The following is a 25,213-nucleotide window of genomic DNA, read 5'->3' as shown; positions in this document are numbered from 1 at the left end:
CTGTCCAAGCACACCGTGAATCTCAGCAGCTCTGCTGTCTGAGCACAGTCTGAATCTCAGCAGCTCTGCTGTCTAAGCACACAGTGAACCTCAGCAGCTCTGCTTCCCAAGCACACCATGAACCTCTGCAGCTCTGCTGTCCAAGCACACTGTGAACGTCAGAAGCTGCTTTCTAAGCGCACCGTGAATCTAAGCAGCGCTGCTGTCCAAGCACACCGTGAACCTCAGCAGCTCTGCTGTCCAAGCACACCATGAACCTCAGCAGCTCTGCTGTCCAAGCACACAGTGAACCTCAGCAGCTCTGCTGCCCAAGCACACCATGAACCTCTGCAGCTCTGCTGTCCAAGCACACTGTGAACCTCAGAAGCTACTTTCTAAGCGCACCGTGAATCTAAGCAGCGCTGCTGTCCAAGCACACCGTGAACCTCAGCAGCTCTGCTGTCCAAGCACACCATGAACCTCAGCAGCTCTGCTGTCCAAGCACACCATGAACCTCAGCAGCTCTGCTGTCCAAGCACACCGTAAATCTCAGCAGCTCTGCTGTCCAAGCACACCGTGAACCTCAGCAGCTCTGCTGTCCAAGCACACCGTGAACCTCAGCAGCTCTGCTTTCTAAGCACACCGAGAACCTCAGCAGCGCTGCTGTCCAAGCACACCGTGAATCTCAGCAGCGATGCTGTCCAAGCACACCTTGAATCTCAGCAGCGATGCTGTCCAAGAACACCGTGAATCTCAGCAGCGCTGCTGTCCATGCACACAGTGAACCACAGCTGCCCCTTTCTGCAGCCTGCTCTGCCTTTCATCTCACAGATGAACCTATTCGTAGCCTGCTCTAGCCTTCATTTTACAGCTGCCCTTCTCCGCAGCCTGCTCTAGCTTTCATCTTACATCAGCCCTTCTCTGCAGCCCGCTCTACTTTTCATCTTACAGTTGCCTCTCTCTGCAGCCCGCTCTACCTTTCATTTTACAGCTGCCGCTCTCTGTAGCCTGCTCTGCCTTTCATCTTACAGCTGCCTTCTCTGTAGCCTGCTCTACCTTTCATCTTACAGCTGCCTTCTCTGTAGCCTGCTCTACCTTTCATCTTACAGCTGCCTTCTCTGTAGCCTGCTCTACCTTTCATCTTACAGCTGCCGCTCTCTGCAGGCCGCTCTATCTTTCATTTTACAGCTGCTGCAATTTGCAGGCCGCTCTACCTTTCATCCTTCAGCTGCCTTCTCTGTAGTCTGCTCTATCTTTCATCTTACAGTTGCCACTCTCTGCAGCCTGCCTTATCTTTCATTTTGCAGCTGCCCCTCTCTTGAGTCTGCTCTACCTTTCATCTACAGCTGCCTTCTCTGTAGCCTGCTCTATCTTTCATTTTACAGCTGCCGCAATTTGCAGGCCGCTCTACCTTTCATCTTACAGTTGCCCCTCTCTGCAGCCTGCCTTATCTTTCATTTTGCAGCTGCCCCTCTTTTGAGTCTGCTCTACCTTTCATCTACAGCTGCCTTCTCTGTAGCCTGGTCTACCTTCCATTTTACAGCTGCTGCTCTCTGCAGCTCAGTCTACCTTTCATCTTACAGTTGTTACTCTTTGCAGCCTGCTCTACCTTTCATCTTTTTTTTAAAAATAATTTTTATTGAATTTCAACAAAAGTCAATGAACACAGCACACATTTGCGCCTCGCAGGGCGCATAATTCAAGAGAAAACAAAGCAATCCCGAGTGTTAGATGCAGGTCCAGTGCAATTGCTTTATAGTACATATCCAGCCTACCATCGATATACAAATCATTGTCTTTCAAACAAATTCTCACAGTCCCCGCCATCAGATCAGCCTACAATGGTTATTTTAAGACAGGGTAACATCAGCAGTGGCATAAGCGTGTAAGTATTGCCTAAGCGGGTCCCAGATATCCTTAGGCCTAGATGTAGCAGGCAATTCCTCCGTGTAGGTTGCAAGAGTTTCCCTACAATATATTAAATCTTTAATCCAATCTGCTATCCGAGGGCTGAGGTGGCCCTCCTATGTCATAGCAACTCGCCTCTTGGCTAGCAAAAGAGCGACACGCACAAACTTACCGAACGCTCCCCTCAGCTGTAGGACGTAGCAAAGCAAGCACGCAGTCGGCGTGCACTGAATCTCAACGCCCGTCATCTTATGTATATGACTGAGTATCTCTTTCCAGTATGTGTACACTGCTATGCAATCCCATGCAAGATGACAGAAATCTGCGTCGTCGTGCCCACACCTACTACATTGCGCTGAATCCCGAAGTCCCATTTTATACAATTTAAGAGGAGTATGGTAGACCTGGTGTATATTATGTATTATTCTTAAATTGCCGTTGGGCGAGAGAGTCCCCGTCAGACTGCAGATTTGCACCCAGTCTTTCACTGTTAGAGGTTTTTCTAATGCGGAGTTCCAACGCTCCGGACCCCTATCCACCCCCCTTATTGCTTCCTCCTGTATCGAATTATACAGTTTTGTGATCAATTTCTTCTTTGTGGGAGTTACCAGCAACAACTGCAGAGAGAGGAGAGTCGGTGGTTCGGCCGGGGACCCTGGGTAGTGATTTTTTAAGGCGCGCTTTAGGCGATGTGTAGTGTAAAGAAATAGTGGCGTGGGATTACTGATAAATTCTAGTTCAGTATGTAGCGCGCATTTGCCCTCGGAGTATACGTCGCGCATATGCGTTATACCTACTTCTTTTAACGCCCTAATGGGACCGGTCTCCTGCATTACAGACAACGCTGCATGTCTGGCTAGCGGTAATGCAGGCGCATATATAGGGAGCTTTCCCGCCATCCGCCCGATCGCCTGCCACGCGCCCACCGTCGCATCCACTGAATTAATCTCTTGCTTAGGTGTGCCTCTGTTGACATGAGTGAGTATTCCCGACAGCGGTATGGGTTGTGCATCCCCATCCTCCACCGCCAAGTGCGGGGTAAAGTCATGTGTGCGAAACCAATAATAAGCGTATTGCGCCTGCGCACATAAGTAATCAATATATAGATCGGGTGCACTGAACCCCCCCTTGGCGTATGGAAGCATCAATGTAGACCAGCTAATTCTCACCTGTTTCCCTCCCCACACTAATTTTAAAAGTTGTGTCCTGACCGCATCAAAGAAATGCCTGGTCAGAGGAAGTGGAATGTTACAGAATAAATACAAAAAACAAGGGAGAACTACCATTTTAAGCACCGCGACCCTATCTGCCAAAGACAGAGGGAGATGCACCCACCTCTCCACATGTTCCTCTAAATGATGCAACGCTTTACCGTAATTCTCTTTGATAACTACCTCAGGGTCTCGATGCACCCCAATCCCTAAGTATTTGACTGGATCAGTTGTCCAGATCAAAGGATATTCTAAGGGGGGGGGGCGTGCATAATGTTCATGGGATTATCACTGATCTGTCCCAGTTGATCGTCAGTCCAGGAAAAAGTCCAAACCGAATGTACTCACGCAGCACCTGCGAAAGGTTGGTCTGTGGGTCCCGTATAAAAAGGACCATGTCGTCAGCGTACATGGAGATCCCAACCGGTCGCTGATTAAAATTAAGCGCTGTCTGTCTGTGACGCTGACGAAGAATACAAGCAAGCGGCTCGAGCACAAGAGTGAACAATAGAGGCGATAATGGGCAACCTGCCTGGTACCCCGGTCTATACGCAGAGGGTCCGAAGTGAGGCCACCAACTCTAACTCTCGCCGACGTGTCTGTATAAAGTATTTGCAGCCAGCGTAAAAAAACATTAGGAGACCCATTCTCCGCAGTATATAAAACATATATCCCCATTCAATGGAATCGAAGGCCTTAGCAGCATTAAGCATAACCGCAGCAGCTTGAAGATCAGGATTTAAAATATGATACATGGCGAATATCGTGCAGAGGTTATTGGACGTGGAACACCCCGGAACAAAACCAGCCTGGTCCGGCAGTACCATGACCGGGAGCAGTGGTTGCAGTCTAGTGGCCAATATTTTCGCCAGTATTTTGGCGTCTAAGTTTATCAGCGATAGGGGCCGATATGATTCGCACATTGCCGGGTCCTTATCTTTTTTTAGAAGTGTGATAATAAGCGCTTGCCGGAGTGAGGGCGGTAGCATCCCTGACTCATGAGCCTCCGCATACATCTCAAGGAGATACGGGGCTAGGATGTCCATGTATTGTTTGTAAAATTCCAACGTGAGTCCGTCTGGACCAGGGGCCTTGTTATTAGGTAGAGATTTGATGGCCTCCTTAATATCCGACTCCTCTATGGGCCGTCCGAAGTATTCACGGTGTCCATCCGCCAGCCACACACACGCGATCCCCTCCAGATATTTAGTCAGAGCCGCTTCATCACAAGTGCCTCTAGAGGCATACAGTTCCCCATAAAAGGTTCTAAACTGTTCCACTATATCTCGCAGCTGATAATGTTCCTCCCCATTTTCATCCACTATCTTATGAATAGGATGGTAGTGAGTTCTAAATCGGATAGTCTCGGCCAGCCGCTTGCCCGGGCGTCCAGCCTCACCATAGGCTCTAGCTACGTGCCGCCTTGATTTGTATCGTATCTCGGAGTCTGCAAGTTTATTGTACTCTTAACAAGGCATGCAGCTTGTCGAGAGGGGTGGCCGCTGCGTCTGTAGCGTATTGCGCCTCAAGCCCGCTCAATTGCGCCTCAAGCTTTGTCAACTGACCTCTGAGGTCCCTCAAAATCCCTGAAGTTGTACTCATGCATATCCCCCGGATTGTGACCTTGAATGCCTCCCACAATATGGCTGGGCTATCAACTGACCCTACATTTTGCGCTAAATATTGCGTAATGGCCTGCCTTATGGTGTCTTCGTATATAGGATCAAGCAGCGCCTCAGCTCTAAATCTCCATGTAAATGGGAAGTGCATGTTAGTTGGTATTTGGACTTCTAGCATTATTGGGTTGTGATCTGAAAGCGTGCGCGGCAGATTGTAAACCTTTGTAACTTTCAGCAGCCTGCTCTACCTTTCATCTTACAGCTGCCCTTCTCAGCAGCCTGCTCTACCTTTCCTCTTACAGCTGCCCCTCTCTGCAGCCTGCTCTGCCTTTCATCTTATAGCTCCCTCCTGCAGAATGTGAAGAGGGCCTCAAAGCCCCCCATGTCTCACTGACATTCCTTGGCCTCGTATCCAGCAGCCGGTCTGTTAACGGCACGGACACTGGTGGGGGAGGCGCCCTCACTGGAAGGGACAGACCTGCCCTCTGGGTAAGACCTATTCCATTTGAGCCCAAACACCTGAGAAACAGGCTTTAAAAAGTGCCCCTCTGCACCATGACAGGGGTTTCTTTCATGACCATGGATTGGGGCTTGGGTACCCCCACTTCACAAACCTGACTTAATTCACACATGTTATTAATGGGTGCCTTTCTCACGACATTAACAGAAAAGAGACAATCATGTAAACATTTCAAGGTATTTTAAAAATATATGTGTGAGCCGCACCTACGATGTACATTTAGAAATCAATGACGTGATAAGACCTGCACAGCTCTGTACCTCAGTGTCTGTAGTTTGCAGTTTGGATGTTTTAGGCCTTCACACAAATTCTTCACTCCAGAGTCTCCCAGCTCTTTATTCCAGCTCTGGTCGAGCTCTTTGAGAGATGTGTTTGTTTCCAGGACAGAGGCAAGGTCTTTGCAGCATGAATCGGTGAGGGAGCAGCGATTCAACCTGCAGGACAGAAGAGACATGGAGAGGAGTAAAGCAGAGCACAGACAGGGGCGTCACAACTTCAGTTTTATCTTCATTTCTTTCCCGTCCTTGACTTACTCCCCTCTAGTGACACATCCCCGCCTCACACATCTGACAACGCCCAGTTTATATAAGAACCTCATGGGGGAGATCTCAGACTAGCAGAGGCGGAGCTAAATAGACATATAAATAAATATATTAATGCATGTTTTTTGCTGGAGACAAGCTGCTGTGCTGTGAATGGTCAACTCACAACTTTGGTAGTTGTTGCAGCGACCTGTTTATTAATACTCAGGTTGTTGTTAGACCTGGCACCATTGGCGTGGGTCACCCTTCCATTTTTGTCTGTGCCTCAATGTATTTTTGTGCTGGTGTTAGCTGCTCAGGGCACTGTGCCACTGCCATCCAGTGCCACAGTGCAAGTGCTCCCTATGGTAAAATGTATTATGTGAATTGACTTCCATGTTTGGCTTATTTGGTTTACTATCAGTCCCTAGTAGAGTGCACCAGGGGTGCCAAGGGCTTGTATATCCAAATGCTGCTAGTGGGCTTGCAACTGGTTGTGCCACCCACAGAAGCAGCCGGGTAAAATGTGTCTAAGGTCTGCCATTGCAGAACCTGCATGCAGTCTGGTACTGTCATGCTGACTGGGCAAGTGTCCCCCACTTGCCATTCCCTAAACCTTCCCTTACCTTCATGTTAGTCACCCCTATGGTAGGCCCTAGGGCAGGGTGCATTGTAAGGATAAGGTAGGACATGCCCTGAAGTGTGTGGCATGTCCTAATAGTGAATTACAGCCATTTTCGTTTTTCACTCTCGTAAGGCTACCTGCTCTCCATAGGCCAGAATGGGCTGCTAGATTATAACACTCTATAATCCTAGCAGGCTCAGGAAGCATGGTAGAAATTCGTGTTTAGTATGCCTGACCTCAGAATAATAAAATACATCTTTTAGTAAAGTTTATTTTAATATCCTGTGTTTGCAAATGCTACTTTTAGAAAGATAGCCTTTGCGTGCCTAACCATTTCAGTCCGCCTCTGCTGGGAGGGGTTATCTTCTTTGTGTGTAGCTGGAGTGACAGGGCTGGGAAGTTCCAGGAGACAGGCTGGGGCTGCCAGGTGGTGAATAGAGAGATTACACCAGGATGGGTGGGGGGAGTGCACCTTGACTCTGAATAGGGCTGTGCTCTGCCACCACAATGCTGGCTCCACCCCCTGGGGAGCGTCTGATGTCTCTGCCCTGCCTGCTGAAAGGAGAAGCCAGAGTCCCAACAACAAAGTGCTCCACACTGAAAAGAACTGGACTGGGATTAGGCAAAGGCCCCCCTGGCCTGTAAAGACAAAAGAAACTTGGTATAAATGTAGGAGCCCTGCTCCTAAGAACTCAGATCCTGCTTGAACCACGAAGAAACTCTGCCTGACTAGAAGGACCTGGAAGAAGCTGAAGGAGGAGTAACTTTCCCTGACCTGGGGGATTGGCCTGCAGCTGGTGCCTTGCTGAGAAAGGAGAGGAAAAGACTGAAAGAGACTTTGCAACTTTGTTTCAACAATCTCCAAGGGCTTGGAAGAGAGCTTGCCCCCTGAACTGAGTCCCAGGACCATTGGACTCATTTGCCTTCCAAAATTGAGTTGCCTGGACAATTCTTGCTTGTTTCCTGCTGGATTTGGCCCCCAGTACAACCCGTACCCCATCCGCCGCGAAGCCGTGTCGTTGCCGCCCGGCGCCGTGTGTCTACGCTGATTTAAAAGCGTTAGTACGCACCGTATCCCTCCCGGCCGCATCGCACCTAACCTTCCCCGCCGATTCGAGTCGTACAACCCTGGCTGCCTGATCTGGTACGCATCAAGCTTTGTTGTCCCGCAGGTACGGTCCGTATGCTGCAAACGTACTGTACTGTGCCGTGCTCAGAGCCGAGAAGCCGCACCAAACCGATCCTCCCCGTACGCTGTACGGCGCCGAGAAGTGTCGCCGCCTATCCGCACCGAAGGTACGGCTCGAACGCCGAACGCCACAGACTCTGCAAGCCGATCCGGACCATCCGCGACGTATCCCTGAAGGTCCCGTACCAACGCCGCGTCCCAAAGCCGCGACCCGACCAGACCGAATACGCCGCCGAACTACGCCCGGAGCCATCGACTTGTCCCGCACTGTCCGTCGCGGACCCTCCAAAAACCAAGGTACTTTGTTCTGCTCGCACCACCGCGTGTACGCCACGGACCCCGGAGTCTGCAACGATTGCTAGACACACACGTACTTTGTTTTAACGAACCAACGAACCGCACATCCAGATACGAACCGTACAAAGCCTTGAAAGACGTGTACTTATGTGAAAACAGAGTAGTTACGTAAAAGTAGCCTATTTTTGTGATTTAAGCCTTTCTACAAGAACATTTAACTTTAAAATAATACTGTGGACATTTTATTCGTTATTCTGGTCTTGTGCTAAGCCTTATATAAAGAAAGCTATTTTTATACAACCTTGACTGGTGTCCATCTGTGGTGTGTCATTCTATTACTGTATGTGTTCACAAATGCTTAACCTATGACGCCCTGAGAATAGTCTTGACTGCTTGCGCCACACTACCTAAAGGGTGAGCAGGGGTTATTTGAAAGGGTGATCCCCTTATCCTGACTTAGAAGTAAGAGTCCCTGCTTGTCGCAAGCGCAGGCCTGTGCCAACCAGAGGTTCCCAATTCTAACAGTTGTTATATGTACATAGAAGGGATTTTGGTCCGAGGTCTTCAACCATTGGTTTGTTAAAATGTCATTCAAAATTTGCTCCACCCACCATAGCAGACAGCAGGAGAAATCACAAACCGTGTGAACATTGTTCACAAAATAGCTCCTACAACTTGAGTGACAAACCGGATTTAAAATGTGTTATTTGTAGATGCCCATTTAGAAGCTGATTTCTTTTCGATCTTCTTTATAAAGTTCCTAAGTGTTTAAGTAACATTGCAGCTGATTTAGATTCAGTGCTCGGTTAGATAAACATGTATTCTCATATCCTTCATCAATAACAATATTTAGTTTTCCTATTCTCCCCCCTCCTCCCTGGTGCTCTCCCCCCCCCTGCTTCCATCCCATTTCATTCTCAGCTCAGCCTGAATCTCTATCGGGTGATTAGCCGCGCTTTATAAATCCTGATGGATTGATTGATTGAGTGAGAGGTGTTACAGGAGAGGCTGCTCGCTGTAAGTCCAATCCTACACCCTCTTCACTCAGAGGAAAAGACTTTATAGAGGGGTGAGTTCCTGACTGAAGACTTTTACAATCAGCCTTTTCCACATAGAAAGATCTCAGCAAAGAGGCCATGTTGTCATAAAACCGAACTATCCACTCCGTGTGGAGTTGTATGAGTAAGAGTGAGTCTTTCACCAAACTCTGCCATACATCCTCTGCACCCCGTTAAAACGTGATAACACAAGGCCTAGTGTTTCTCTAAAACCTTGTACACAGACCCTTTAATCTGTTCAGAGACATCAGTAGAGAGCTGGCTGTTTGTAAACCCATTCATACCCTGTGTTCACTCAGAGAAAAGGTCTTTACAGAGGGGGGAGTTACTCACTGAAGCTTTTTACACTCACCCTTTATGCATTAGAGAGGTCTCAGCAGAGAGGACATGTTGTCATTAAAAACAAGCGTTCACTCTGTATAGAGTTGTAAGAAATGGAGTCGGTATTTCATCAAACTCTGCCATATAAATCTGCGCCCTGTTATTATGTGATGACACAAGGGCTGGTGTTTCTCTGAAGCCTTCTACACAGACCCCTGTGGAGAGTTCGCGAGAGCATGAACTGGAAGTTTCACCCCCTCAAAGTTAAAAAGCATCAATATAGCTGTTTTAAGTGAGAGCGTAATGGTACGAAGCTGATGAATATTAAGAGAACGGCACATCTAGCCGTCCGCATTCCTTATATCCTGTTCCATTTTGTTTAACTGAGCTCTAACTATTCTTGGCTCCTTGACTAGAATATGTTTCGTAGAAAAGATGTTATTTTACATTTTTTTTAAACCTAGACATTCACTGGAAAAAAAACAGAATTAAGTAGTCAGATATGGTAAAAGTATTTTTTTAATAATAAAAAAACTTAGTAATTCACTGAAAAAAACAAAGGTTAAAGTGATGTTATAGTTAGGTGAAAATGTCAGTGACAGCGTAATGTTTTGTACTAAAAAAAAACAAAGAAATTCCCCAGTTACTACCCACTTTTCTACTCATTTCAACCTCATTTCTTAATATACAACGGTGACTGTGAGGGGTTTGATGCAGATAAAAGCTGTCCGTAGAAGGGCATTAATTTTGGAAGAGACGTTGAGCATTTTGAAGAACTTGGCTTTCTCTGAACAGTAGTATTCATATTGAACGGCGTGTGCGATGAGGATTTCCCATATATATGTGGTTGGTTGTTAATCTGACGTAGGGTGCCCGTGCAGTGTATGTTGCAGGGTCAATGCTGCATATAACACATGCTTGCTACACCTAAGGAAGTTCAATTAAATTCTCATGTCTTGTAAAGCGCATGGCTACCCAACGCAGGCTTCCCAGCGCTACCTGTCCTAGCTGGAGTGATAAATGTTTAGGCATAACGATAGCTTTTCAATTGTTTTCTGAAGCTCATTAAGTTGTCATCTAGTCTTAGGCTGGTGGGTAATGAGTTCCAGAGTTTCGGAGTGAGATAGGAGAACGACCTCTGCCTTTAGCTCTATAAACTCTGGGGCCAACAAGCAGGCCTAGGTAGATTTACCTGAGATCTCGATTGGAACCGTATTAACATGGCTTCGGGATCTAGGCAGCCTGATTAGGCTTGCGAGAGAGCAGTACTCATTGAGGGTTAAAACGCTTGTATCTTATTCCACTGCACTCGTGTGTCCATTGGTGGAGGGCACTGACACTCAGATATTTCCACTTAAACATGACACTATATGTTCCTCCTATGTGTTGTGTGGGTAATGCTGGAATTTGTGGTTTCCTTATGATATAGTACGCCTGTGCACCTCGCCGAGAAACCGATTGTGGGACTGTGTCTCCTGGCCTACATTTAAAAGGCCAGCAACAGGTTTTAAGATTTTTGTTACTATCACAGAGTAACTGTTAGAATTGGTCCTTACGAATGTCTAAGAACCAAGAGCTGGGTCATGGAAAAGGAAGAAACATGTTGACCATCTTAGGGGAATATGTTTTCCAAACCACCTTTTACGTTTCCTTTAATCCTATCCACTGGAAGCACTTGATTAAAATTTGTTTTAGCCTACCAGGAGAACCACTTCATATACTTAGCACTCTGCCTCTCACCCACACATCAAGCTCTTCTTTATGACCTATAAAGCATCTCAGCTGCTGTCAGGTGGAGAGTTGTAGCCCTCACCAGGTACCTTGTGGTACTGGTGTGAGGAGGGAACCCAATGATGAAGCCACCCTTTGGGAGATGGGGGTTCTCGTCCTTTAAAAATAGCATGTTCTTCACACATAAGAACATGCTCTTAATGACCAGGCGTACCCTTATGTGTGCTATAAGTAAAAGGTAGGACATGTACTTGTATATTAGACATATTTTGGAGTTTGTCACTACCAAGACATGTATTTCACTACTGTGAGACCTACTCCTCTCATAGGTTAACATTGGGAATTCCTTAATACACTTTACACTGTAATGCCGGATTAGAAAAGTAGCTTTGTCATGTTTCATATCTTTGGAATGGTAATGATAAATCCTATTTACTGGTAAAGATGGATTTAACAGTACTATTTTAGAAATGATACTTTTGGACTTACCCTGTCTAGGATTGTGGGTCCTCCATGAACAGGGTGCATACCTCTGCCAACCAGAAAACCAATGTCTAAAACTCCCGTTTGACAAGAGAGTTGAAAATGGTCCCGCCAGGCAGGAGCAAAGACATGCTTCCCTGCCACTGTAGTGCGGGCAGGTAAACTACTATGTGCCGGGGCTGGGCTCCCCAGGACATGGTTCCCAGTCCCATTAAAGTAACCCTGGGTGAAGTACTACGCTACGCTCGCATAGTTTGCGAAGTTTGCGCTACTTCGCACTACGCGAATTGCACGTAGCTCAGTGCAAACACGGTCATTTTTTGCTGCTCACGGTCCTCATCATCAAGTTGGCAACCGCGAGCGGACAAAATGACATCCCGGCGCGACTTTTTCCTCGTTTGCGATCAGCAACATCAAGTTGCCAATCGCGAGTGTGGAAAATAAACCTCCCGGCGAGATTCTCAACGCAGGGATGTCAGGCTTCTCATTGCGAGTGGTCGCGTATGCCCGCAACCGCTCGTGATGAGAAACTACCAGTCCGCATTGAGAAAGCTGCCGCTCGAGTAGAAATCTACTCGAGCGGCAGAAAACGACCTCTTGCACTGTGCAAGATGCGGTTTGCACTGATTGCACAGTGCGGACAAGCATCCGGCACTGTGCAATCAGTGTGAACAGCATTTTGCACAGTGCACTACGAATTTCGCGTAGCTCGCGAAGTGCACTTCGCATAGCTACGCGTAGCGCTACTACACCCAGGGTTACATTAAAGGCTCAAGGAGCAGGTGTGAGGCCCCCCTCCCTTTAGCTTTAAGTGACGGTCCTAGGAATAGGGTCCCCTGGCCATTTGTAAGGCTAGAATATGGGGTTGCAAGCTCCCCCCTCCTTAATAAATACATTGGGCCTTGGGAGATCAGGTCCCAAAGGCCAAATACATGCTATGGGAGGGGAGCTGACTGCCTCTCCCCTTAATCAAGATATTGGGCAACAGGGGATGGTGTCCCTGGTACCTAAAAGAGCTCAGGGAGGGGGGCCACGTGCTGCCCTCCCTTATTAATTAGATTGGGCCCCAGGGGATGCTCTTCCTCTTTGAGCACACCATGGGAGTGGCTCCACTCTTTCATAGATATCCTTGTTTCTTTATTCAATATAAACTGTCATGATAGTACGCATCTTTCTTTCACAATAATTGTTGGGCCGCGTAATTGTTGGGCCGCGTACTACCCACTATATGGCGCCTACAATTACCACAGACTGACTAGCAAAACTGACGAGCCGGCAACTCGTGGAGCCTACTACCTTTTCCCGAGACGCTTGGAAGCCTGGCGCCTTGCTGGGCTCTGTAATATTACTACAAGCACTTTAAAGCAGCTGATGCCCGGTTCCACCGGGTCTGTATTACAAAAAATGTGCTGGTTCTAGAGTGGTCACACTCTGTGCCGCTTGTGGGACTGGGCCTAGGCGGCAGTGTGTTTCCCTTTGTAGCATATTAGGGATTACAACTCCAGGGCTCAGATCCCTTTAGAGCCTCTGGCATGCCAAACTGAAGCATGGACATGCTCGACCCGACGACTTGATGCGCCCGTGCTCGGTAGACTGATTCCTGTTGGCAAAAGTGGGCAAATATGTAGCAGGCCGACTGCGCAAACCTCTGGAGAAGGAGGCATGAGCCCGTCTCTGGGCAGAATGTCCGCACCCCCCTCTAACCAGCAAGGTAGCCCTTATGCCGGAAATAGGTGCTAGAATTGCTACATTCCTCTTAAAGTACATCTGGGATCCTAGGAAAGGTATCGACAGGTCCTGCAAGTCCTGCCAGGACAAACTATTGGATGTCATAGTGATTGAGCAAGGACTTCACATATAAGAACATGCTCTAAATGAACACATGAACACGCAGGTTAGTGAAGCTTGCCTATGTGTTGCTAACACTAATAACATGTACGAAGGACTGAAAGAAAAAAAAACGCTTTAACGGGGAAATCTTTACTGCGCATGCGTCAACTGCTTCAATGCAATATGACAAATTAATGCTTGGAGGGAAATTCTTGCGCATGAGCAGAAGGCACTAAAATGGTGTCTTGAAGACTCTCGTACATGGCACCTGATTAGCTGAAGCAAAAATTAGCTATTTTACTAATGCTAATGCGGGGAAAGTATTAATAAGTAAAGGGGTATAGAGTACAGATGGGTGGTATACTGTGAAACCATTTATTTTTTTGGAAGTAACATTTGTCTTTCTGACTTTATTAATAGTGCGCACTTGGGCCTCTCGTGTATAACTGAAGTAAGCAGAGTCACATGACAGCTGCGCATGTCCGCTGAAAGTGAACCCGGAATGATGAGACGGAGTTTGAACCAAAGCCAAGGTCACAAGATGTCCCAGCCCGAGAACGGACAGTGAAAGTACAACTGAATGGACCTACATGTTAGATTTTAAACAAATGTTGCAAATGAAACATGAATGCAGGTGGGAAATAAAAATATGAATAAAAATTAAGAGGAGTGTTTGTGAGCAATGGTTTAACTGAATAAAGTGACATGTAAGCATGGTGTGATGATCTTCCCCCCCTTGCCTGACCAATTGGATCTCGTATTTTTACGATATTGAAACTTTAGTAGGTGGAACATGAAGAACGAAAGGTGTAATTGAGATAGCCGTAGTTAGTCAGACGAAGATTTGATGGATGCCTGTTGGACAGGCCACATGAAGGGCTTGCTCCCTCCCCGCATGACACGGCCCGAGCCCCGGCCCTCCAGGTGTGACCCACAGGACCAACCCGCAACCCGTCCCCAGACGGAACTCCTGCCCTTGAACATCTATGAATCATGGGGCCGACACACTACCGGCTCCCCCGTCCGGACCAGCCGCCATCTTGGACCCTACACCACGAGGCCGCGTGGCCTCAGCTCGACCCTAACCCTGGGCCTGGCCAGGCCCCGCCATCCTGGCACCACCATCCACCCCGGAGGTGAACGGACCACTTGGCAAGTCGGTGAGAGAAAGGAGTGTCAATGGCTCTCCCCCACCAGGTGCCGATCGCCCTCCAGCTCCCCCGGGCGCTGGCTCCACCTCCTGCTGGGTGTCTGGACTCCCTCATCCCGGACCCCCCGACCTCCAAGTGCGAGGGTCCGGACATCAAAGGACGCCAGACCTATAACTAGGGCAGCTCCAGAGCAGGGAGGCAGTTGTATCCTGGAGTCGAGAGACACCGAGAAGAACTCATCCTTGACGGACTACCGGCGCTGCCGTAGCCCTGCCTTGTGAACTATCGTCCTGCCTGCTGGCGCTGCCGCGGCCTTCTGCATCCTCCATCCTCGTCGGGACCTGCTGGCGCTGCCGCGGTCCATTGTAACCACCATCTTCATCGGGACCTGCTGGCGCTGCCGCGGACCGTGTAACGACCACCTTCATCGGGACCTGCTGGCGCTGCCGCGGACCGTGTAACGACCACCTTCATCGGGACCTGCTGGCGCTGCCGCGGACCGTGTAATGACCACCTTCACCGGGACCTGCTGGCGCTGCCGCGGCCCGTCCAAGCCGAACACCGAGCTCGAGGATTGTGAGCTATCCACCATCGCATCTACCAGATTGGTAACCAGACTGTCCCGCTACCCCCTTTCCCAAACCCAGAGACTAAGAATCGAGGGGACCCCTGAGTCCAGACCTCCTTGTACCATTCCATCGTACCTTAAGAACCTGCTTATAAAGAACGTTAAAGCCTAATCTTGTGTGGTGTACATCTGTGGGGGGAAAAGTTACTCGTCTGTACGATCGCTGGAGACGGCTCTCCCCGGAGACCTCTCCCCTTATCCTCGGCCGACCCTCCCGGCCCGTCTAACATTGGTGGCCAGCGGCGCGATCCGAATCAACGCGTAATCGTACAGAGAGTAGCTCACCCCACAACAAAACCACAATGCCAACCGAAGAGAGCGGATCCACCGGGAAATTCCAGATGGAAAAATTGGAAGAGTACAGCCATCGTGAATTAAAACAATTCTGCATGGAACTAGGCATTGCTACCACCGGCCTGAGTACCAAAGACGATTTCAAGCACGCCATTGAGTCATGGGCAGAAACCGGGGTCACCAGATCCCCAGACCAGAACAGTGCAGCATCAGAGAGGATCGCCACGGCTTCCGAGGAGCGAGGAACGGGCCTCTCACAGGAAGAGATCCAAGAAAGAGAAAAAAACAGACTACATGAGCTAGAAATGGCACGACTCAAAATGGACGGTGAATTAAAATTAGCCGAGCAAAAACTGAACCTAGAGCATCTGCGGCTCCGAGAAGAACGGGAAGAAAAACAGAGGCAGAGAGAGCTCGAAGAAAAAAGACTAGCGTACGAGCGCAAACTGGCAGAAATAGACCTAAGGAAGCAGAACAAAGAACCGGAGGTGCCCTAGCGACCACGCACTCCGGGAGCGACAGAAAAAAAGTCCACATCCCCAAGGATGTCGTTCGAGAGTATGTCCGAGAGGACGACATACAACAGTGGTTCAAGGCCTACGAGATCGCCATGACCTCCCACCGGATCGATCGAAGTGACTGGGGAGCCGGCCTATGGGGGAGGTTCGTCAACGAAGGCCGTGATGCCCTGCTACAGCTCCCGGACCATCAGATGTCATCCTATGACCACATGAAGGCTGCCCTCCTCACCCGATATGGGCTCACGCCCGAAATGTACCGCCAGAGGTTTCGAGACTGCACCCGGATCCCGGGTACAACTTGGGTGGAATACGTCAACTATTTCAGCCGAGCCTTCGAGGGTTTGATCAAGGGAAGCCACGTAACGACTTACGAGCGACTTTTCAATCTCATGGTGTGGGAGCACCTCTCTAACAACTGCTTCGTCGAGCTCAGGCAGCACCTCCTCGACAGTAAATTAACTGACCCACGGCAACTCGCCGCCGAAGCTGACCGGTGGGAAAGCACCCGAGTGGGCCGGAGAGGGCCCCACGAGCAGAACCGGAACCACCAAGGTCAGCACCGTCCCCGAGGAGGAGGAGGAGGCCAGGGGCGAGGGAGAGATACCGTCCCGGCCACTCCCGCTGCCAGCACCCCGCCACCGGCCGGCCGGGGCAACCCCCCGATGCGCCCGGGGTTCCGAGCCAACGTCACGTGTCACCGATGCCAGCGAGTCGGCCACTACGCCAATGACCCGAACTGCCCGCAGAACCAAACGCCAAAACCCCGCCAGGTAGCTGCCGCCGCCCTGGGGGGAGAACAAATCTCCGAAGAACACGAAGAATATGAGCAGGCACAGCAAGAGTGGGAACCGGCCGCCATGGTTCTAGCGTGCCTAGGGGGAAGAGACATGGTTCCGCGGGCTCCCCTACCCGCCAACACCAGGAAATATGGCCAGTGGGTGAACATTAGTGGGCGCCGGGCCGAAGCCCTACGTGACACAGGGGCCAGTGTGACGGCCGTCCGCTGTCACCTGGTAAAACCAGAACAGATCCTGCCGAACATTCTCTGCCCCGTCCGTTCGGCCGACAATTCCGAAAGTCTATGTCGGATGGCCTGCGTCCCCTTCGAATGGGGAGGAGTCTCCGGCATGTTGAAGGTGACGGTCCGGGATGATGCCCCCGTGGACTGTCTCCTGGGGAATGATCTTGAGAGTTCCCCGTGGGCCGCCGTCGAAAGAAGAGAGCATTTGGGGATGTTGGGCCTCCCGGACTGGGCGTGCGTAACCACCCGGTCCATGGCCGCCCGTACCATCCCCCGACCAGAAGAACCAGAATGGCCGCACCTCCTCCCCCGATCGCTCCAGTAGAAGACACCGACTAAACCGACCCCCCAGAGCCAACCCCCGAAGGGGTCGCCCAGCCCCAGGACCTTCCCGACCTGGCTCAGTGGCGTCAAGAAGGGGGGCCCACCCAGGAACAGTTCCGTCAAGAGCAAAAGACCTGTCCCTCCCTCGAGGGACTCCGCCAGCAAGCCCTCGCCCAGAGCGCAGGGGACACCACCGGAGCCCATTGGATCTATTGGGACAACGACCTACTCTACAGTGAACAGAGAATCGCGGAGTTAGGGGCCAGTCGAGTGTTGGTCGTGCCCCTCCGTTTTAGAGACTTCCTGCTAAGTTTGGCCCACGATGTCCCTCTGGCTGGACACCTGGGCCAGGACAAAACCTACAGTCGCCTGGTGACACACTTTTTCTGGCCGAAGATGAGAAACGACGTCCTCAACCACTGCCGGTCCTGCCCCACGTGCCAGGCCAGCGGGAAGAGCGGCCAAAAACTCAAAGCACCTCTGCAGCCCTTCCCAGTTGTCACCACCCCGTTCGAGAGGGTGGGAATAGACATTGTGGGGCCCCTGGACCCCCGTACAGCACAAGGACATCGGTTCATCCTGGTACTGGTGGACCACGCCACCCGCTACCCCGAGGCTTTGCCCCTGCGAACTGTAACAGCCCCGGTGGTCAGGCGGGCCTTAATGTGGATCTTCTCCCGGGTGGGCTTCCCCCGCGAAGTCGTCAGCGACAGAGGCACAAACTTTATCTCGAAATATATGAAGTCCCTCTGGCAACAGTGCGGGGTCACCTACCGATTCACGACCCCCTATCACCCTCAAGGAAACGGACTAGTCGAGCGGTTCAACCGCACGCTCAAGGGAATGATTGGGGGGTTGGAAGAGCCCCTCCGTCGCCAGTGGGATGTACTACTTCCGTGCCTCCTCTTCGCCTATCGGGAAGTCCCCCAGAAGTCCCTCGGCTTTAGCCCGTTCGAACTCTTGTACGGGCACCCTGTGCGGGGGCCCCTCAGCCTAGTCAAAGAAGGTTGGGAGATGGCCCCCCTAAAGACCCCTCCAGACGTCTTCAAGTACCTCCTGACACTACGCAACCAGACCCGGAGGTTCAGGGAAATGGCCAAGGCAAACCTTGAGGCCAGTCAGGAGGACATGAAAAAATGGTATGACCGAAATGCCTCCTCCATCGAATTTGAACCTGGCCAGCAAGTGTGGGTGATGTCCCCCACCGAACCATGTGCCTTGCAGGACAAGTGGACGGGCCCTTCAAAGTGGTTGAACGCAAGAGCCCCGTCACCTATCTCATCGATATGGAATCTCCCCGGAACCCCCTCCGGGTCCTCCACACCAACAGACTCAAGCCCCACTTTGTGCGCTCAGAGCTCAGCCTCCTGATGGCTACAGACAGTGGGGCAGAAGAAGACTCCGAGCCTCTCCCGGATCTCCTGACGACTCAGGAGAAAGATGGTTCCGTGGACGGGGTCCGGCTTTCCGATGCCCTCACCCCAGAGCAGCGCCAAGGCTGCCGGGACCTCCTGCTACAGTTTTCTACCTTGTTCTCCCTTACCCCAGGGGTCACCCCCTGGTGCTTGCACGACGTAGACACTGGGGACAGTCCCCCTGTCAGGCACCGGGCCTACCGCGTACCAGATCGGGTACGGGCCTGCATCCAAGAAGAAGTATCCAAGATGCTCGCGCTCGGAGTCATCGAGCCCTCGGATAGCCCCTGGGCCAGCCCGGTCGTGCTAGTCCCCAAAGCTGCTGCCCCCGGCACCACTCCTGAACTCCGATGCTGCGTCGACTATCGGGGCTTGAATGCTGTCACCAGGACCGACGCCCATCCCATCCCCCGAGCGGATGAATTGATCGACCGCCTGGGGGCTGCCCGCTACCTCAGCATCTTCGACCTGACAGCGGGCTACTGGCAGATCGGCCTCACACCCCGGGCCCAAGAACGTTCCGCCTTTTCTACCCCCGATGGCCACTACCACTTCAAGGTCATGCCCTTCGGCATGAAGAACGCCCCAGCTACTTTTCAGCGGCTAGTGAACCAGGTCTTGGCGGGGCTCGAGGAGTTCAGCGCCGCCTACCTGGACGATATCGCTGTGTACAGCCGCCACTGGTCCGACCACCTCCACCACCTCCGAGAGGTCCTGCAGGCCCTCCAGCGGGCCGGCCTCACAATCAAGGCCGGCAAGTGCCAAATTGGTCAGGGATCCGTGACCTACCTCGGGCACCAGGTGGGAAGCGGTCTGGTGGCCCCTCTGCAACTCAAAATCGCTGCCATCCAGTCCTGGCAGCCCCCAGTCACGCAGACCGAGGTCCGAGCCTTCCTGGGGCTCACCGGCTACTACCGGCGGTTCGTGAGGGACTATGGCAGAATTGTGGGGCCCCTCACGGGACTCACCTCCAAAAATCAACCGAAGAAGGTTAACTGGACCCCCGACTGTCAAGCGGCCTTCGAAAAGCTGAAAGCCACCCTGTGCACTGCCCCTGTGCTCCAGGCCCCCGATTACCGTCGAGAGTTTATTGTGCAAACGGATGCCTCCGACCATGGCATCGGGGCAGTCCTCTCCCAGCTGAACCCCGAGGGACTGGACCAACCGGTGGCCTTCATTAGCAGACGCCTCCTGGCCCGAGAACAGCGCTGGAGCACAATCGAGAGGGAGGCCTTCGCAGTGGTGTGGGCCCTCAAAAAGCTCCGGCCCTATCTCTTCGGTACCCACTTCCGGGTGCAGACAGATCATCGACCCCTGCAGTGGCTAATGCAGATGCGGGGGGAAAACCCCAAACTATTGCGCTGGTCCATCTCCCTGCAGGGGATGGACTTCACTGTGGAACATTGGCCGGGCCAAGACCACGCCAACGCAGATGGCCTGTCACGCTTTTTCCGCCTCGACGCGGAAAGTCCCCAAGAGGATGGGTGACTCTCCCCGCCTTCAGCTGGGGGGGACGCATGTTGGACAGGCCACATGAAGGGCTTGCTCCCTCCCCGCATGACACGGCCCGAGCCCCGGCCCTCCAGGTGTGACCCACAGGACCAACCCGCAACCCGTCCCCAGACGGAACTCCTGCCCTCGAACATCTATGAATCATGGGGCCGACACATTACCGGCTCCCCCGTCCGGACCAGCCGCCATCTTGGACACTACACCACGAGGCCGCGTGGCCTCAGCTCGACCCTAACCCTGGGCCTGGCCAGGCCCCGCCATCCTGGCACCACCATCCACCCCGGAGGTGAACGGACCACTTGGCAAGTCGGTGAGAGAAAGGAGTGTCAATGGCTCTCCCCCGCCAGGTGCCGATCGCCCTCCAGCTCCCCCGGGCGCTGGCTCCACCTCCTGCTGGGTGTCTGGACTCCCTCATCCCGGACCCCCCGACCTCCAAGTGCGAGGGTCCGGACATCAAAGGGCGCCAGACCTATAACTAGGGAAGCTCCAGAGCAGGGAGGCAGTTGTATCCTGGAGTCGAGAGACACCGAGAAGAACTCATCCTTGACGGACTACCGGCGCTGCCGTAGCCCTGCCTTGTGAACTATCGTCCTGCCTGCTGGCGCTGCCGCGGCCTTCTGCATCCTCCATCCTCGTCGGGACCTGCTGGCGCTGCCGCGGTCCATTGTAACCACCATCTTCATCGGGACCTGCTGGCGCTGCCGCGGACCGTGTAACGACCACCTTCATCAGGACCTGCTGGCGCTGCCGCGGACCGTGTAACAACCACCTTCATCGGGACCTGCTTGCGCTGCCGCGGACCGTGTAACGACCACCTTCACCGGGACCTGCTGGTGCTACCGCGGCCCGTCCAAGCCGAACACCGAGCTCGAGGATTGTGAGCTATCCACCATCGCATCTACCAGATTGGTAACCAGACAGTCCCGCTACCCCCTTTCCCAAACCCAGAGACTAAGAATCGAGGGGACCTCTGAGTCCAGACCTCCTTGTACCATTCCATCGTACCTTAAGAACCTGCTTATAAAGAACGTTAAAGCCTAATCTTGTGTGGTGTACATCTGTGGGGGGGGGAGTTACTCGTCTGTACGATCGCTGGAGACGGCTCTCCCCGGAGACCTCTCCCCTTATCCTCGGCCGACCCTCCCGGTCCGTCTAACAATGCCGCAGAGCTCGGGATGCTGTCGGTGTAGCAGGTGATGATGACGCTGGGAGAGACGCTGTGAGATGCTGATGAAGAAGCCGAATGCAGAACTTTCTATCATAATTTAATTGGCTTAGATAAGAAGATTTCGGAAGAATCTCGAGGAGGAAGAGTGTGTCAGAGAGGGGTGCGACGCTACCGTCGGTATTAGAGAGGTCATCTATCCTGTCCTGAATCCTGTCCTGAAGTCTTTGTCGTCTGATCTGTCCCGGGGACCCTTACCAGCCCTTTGGCCAGGGGGTTGGTCTTCACACCATTCTTGGTAATGATATTTTTGCGTTATTTGCTGATGTTCTTTTCTCTCTGTCCACTCCCTTTCTGAGCATTGGTCATTGCGTGAGTCCAAAGTATTTGTTTGATGATTAATTAATTGAATTTTCTCTTCTAAGAATGATGGTGACTGCACTGTGTATTTGAGACGGTTCACATAAAATTAATTTAGATAAAAGTTTTAAAACTTCCAGAGTCTGTGGTTATTTACTTTAAATGAACGAGATAGAGTTAGTGTTAATTTTCACCATCAACTAGTTCAACTAATGGTCCATTGACCAGAGGAAAGAACTTTTTGATCATTGAAACGTTAGTTAGGAATAAGATACAACTAATCCTAAAATTGTGGAAAATCATAAACTTCGACTACAGCGGTTTACTCAATTGTGTGTGTGTTAATGGGTCCAGGTGAGTATATGGTAGGGGAGTATCTGATGTTGGTACGCCGCTGGATCAATAGGGCCACTCACAAGAACCCTGGAGATGGCGAAGGAAGCCAAAGCTTTGGTAATGTGAATTCCCACGACGTATTATTCGGCTGGGTGCAATGCGCTGTAATTTTCCTGGGGAATGTCAATTCCATCCTGTCGGCAGAGAGACAAAGGTCCCTCCTGATTAAGGTGGACCTCAAGCTGGGGAACTTGGCGGTGATGGAGGCAGGAGGAGCGGCTCAAGGGGGGAAATTTCAGAGAGCCCTTCCCCAAGGAACTAGGAAAATTTGTGGCCACATTCACTTTGTTGGATAAGGCACAGGCTTCGATCAAGAAGTTCTTTCACCCCTGAATGGTTTTGGGGCCGGCCGTGGTAGAGGGCGCTCTGCCGGCCGCTTCTACACACAAGGCCCGACTTGGGGTCAGAGCTTCCGCAAAGGCCAGAATCCATCCTGTTCTGGGGAGTTCTTCACCACGAGAAGAGGCCATAGAGGCTGCAATGCCGAGGGTGCCTCCAGGGGGCAATTTCAGTCTACCCAATCAGGAAAGTGTTCTACTTTCTTACAAACTAAAGGTGGAAAGTCGCCTGGCATTGCTTCTTCACATTTGGAAGGCTGTTCCCTCTGATGCAAGGGTTCAGCAAACCATACAAGGCTTTCAAATAGAGATTTACGGTTCCCCCATACAACGCTCACGTCCCCGTCCTCTAGTTTTTTCAGGGGACCAGGCTGCCTTGATAGATCAGGAGGTAGAGGATCTGCTCCGCAAGGAGGTGATCACCCCAACACACCTCCATCCTTGCAGCTTTTCAGAAATCTCTTCCTATTAAAGAAGTGGGAAGAAGGCCAAAGACAGGTGATCAACCTCAAAGAAGCCAATGGGTAGTTGTTGTACTGCCATTTCAAAATGGAGGGCAAACAGCTTTTGTGCTACCTCCTGAGGATGGCCGATTGGATGGTTCGTCTCGAACTCAAGGACGCTCTGCATTTTTCCCCCTCATCGCAGGTTCCTTCAGATCTGGTGGTGGGACAAGGTCTACGAGTTCAAGACCTTGCCGTTCGGACTCTTCGCAGCCCCCTGGTGCTTTACCAAAGTCTTGAAGCGGTCATAGAAGCCCTCAGGTCCAGGGTTACTGCCTAATTATCTACCTCTAAGATCTCCTCCTCATGGATCAATACCTGTTTACTTTGTTGGGGAGCTGAAAAAGTCAGTTCATTTGCTGGAAAGCCTGTGGTTTCTGATCAACGAGAAGAAGTTGCTTCTGACCCTGTCCAAACAGACCGCTATACTGGGGTTCATTGTCAACTCCACAGGGAAGACTTTGAGTCTCCCTTTTCGGAAGGTGGCTAAAATTCAGTGGGATCTGCACAAGGCTCTGTCCTACCCATGCAACCTCGCTACGCCAGATTGCCAGATCACCAGAGTAGTGGGCCTCCTGTCCTCCTTGATCAAAGCAATCCTTCTGGGCCCGCATTTTCTGGGCCTTGTATTACAGGGCCCTACAACGCCTCAAAACCTTCCAGCTCCGCAGGGGCCTTCAGTATTCAGAACGGGATCCTTTGACGGAGAAAATCAGGAACGAGATGCAGAGGTGGTTGGCACACATGGAAGGAACAAGTGCACCATTTTCGGTTCGGATCTGGATATAGTCATCTAATCCGATGCCAGCACGGTAGGTTGGGGCGTCAATTGCGGGGACTCATTCACCGGCAGAAAATGGTCTGTTGAGGAGCAATCATTGCCCATAAACTGCCTGGAGCTAATGGAGGCTTCCTTTGCCGTAAAGTGCTGGACCAAGGGAAAGGTGAGTTGTTGTGTTCTAAAGATGGACAACGTTTCAGTGCTACAGTACATCAACCATCAGGGCGGCACTGGATTGAAGATACTGGCAGACCTAGCCAGGGATCTCTTGGCTTTTTGGCTGTCCAACAATGTAGCCATCACGGCAGAGTAATTTCCAGGAGCATCCAACAAGGTGGCAGATTAGTGCTCCAGGCAGTGGTCGGACATGAGTCTCTGGCGAATTGAGCCACAGGTCTTCAAGGTGCTAAAGAAGACAGATCCTTTTGCATCTCACCTTGACCACGAGGTGGATAGGTTTTTTAGTTGGAGGCTGGATTCGCTGGCAGCAGCGACGGATGTCTTTCTCCAGGACTGGTCGAAGGAGAAGGGGAACATGTTTTTCACCCCTTTGTAATAATGAGTCTCTCAACACTGATACGAGCCAGCAAGCAACCATAGTCCTATTCATGCCATATTGGAAGTCTCAAGCTTGGTTTTTAGTCCTTCTGGAAATTTCCTGGGATTTTCCAATCCTTTTACCCCACGCACCAGATCTCCTTCGGGATCCTCTGGGCAACAATCACCCTCAAATCCCACAAGGAAGAATGTCCCTCATGGTGTGGTGGATCACAGAGAAAGGTGGCAAATCCTGGTCCTTTGACATGAAGCTGAAAGAATGCCGTCCATGGCTGGGCTGGCGGATTGTTGCAGGGATTCTGCATAGGCACAGACTATGCTTGGGACCACATAGCCCTAGTATTTATCATGTCATGTGGGCGGAGCTTTGCTTCCACGCATTCATAGGTTAGCATAAGTGGTTTAGACGTTAGACTTCATTTTGACTTTTGGCTGCTTTTGCGCACGACACTACAGTAGCTGTTAGTATAAGTGAACTCGCTTGCTTTGCTTACATGAGAACTGTCTATTGTTCCCTTACACAGCGGCCTTAGCCTGCACATTATATTATATGTGTCTTGTAGGCAAACTTAGCAGTTCTATCAGGAGATGATGGTTTTTAACATCACTGCGGATCTATCCAATAACGATAATCATCATGAGCTCGCACCGTTGTGTAACGAAGCGTTTTTTTTTCTAATATCATTACCTATCCGCGTAAGATTGATAAATCACTACAAGCTCACATTTCAATGTATTGTTGGACAAATCGCATAACTCTTTTGAATTTGTGGTTAAGCCTGGTACCTTTGAACGATTAGTGCCCATTTAGTCTCGTAGGACGCATACAATATCCTTTTCCAAAATGGCCACCATACCAACGATACTGTGTTCGTTTTAAAATGGCAGTTCGGGCTGGACTGTTCCCATGAGGCACAGGGTCAGACTGATTTGCATATGGCCATGTCTGAACTG

The 25,213-nt window shown here is 51.1% G+C and overlaps 1 protein-coding gene across 1 annotated transcript in view; it reads right to left on the bottom strand.

Moving 5' to 3' along the window:
- Nucleotides 1-25,213, bottom strand: part of LOC146808624 (NACHT, LRR and PYD domains-containing protein 12-like) — a 730,950-nt gene that overhangs the window by 541,061 nt on the left and 164,676 nt on the right. The window contains exon 5 of the mRNA XM_085623648.1: nucleotides 5,498-5,671. Coding sequence (XP_085479774.1) covers nucleotides 5,498-5,671 — 174 coding nt within the window. The remainder of the gene's footprint in view (nucleotides 1-5,497; nucleotides 5,672-25,213) is intronic.

This window comes from Triturus cristatus, chromosome 8 (genome assembly GCF_964204655.1).
Source record: "Triturus cristatus chromosome 8, aTriCri1.1, whole genome shotgun sequence".
Taxonomy (NCBI): Eukaryota; Metazoa; Chordata; class Amphibia; order Caudata; family Salamandridae; genus Triturus; species Triturus cristatus.
Note: the sequence above shows the minus strand (reverse complement) of the source record. Positions and strands in the feature narration are given on the sequence as shown.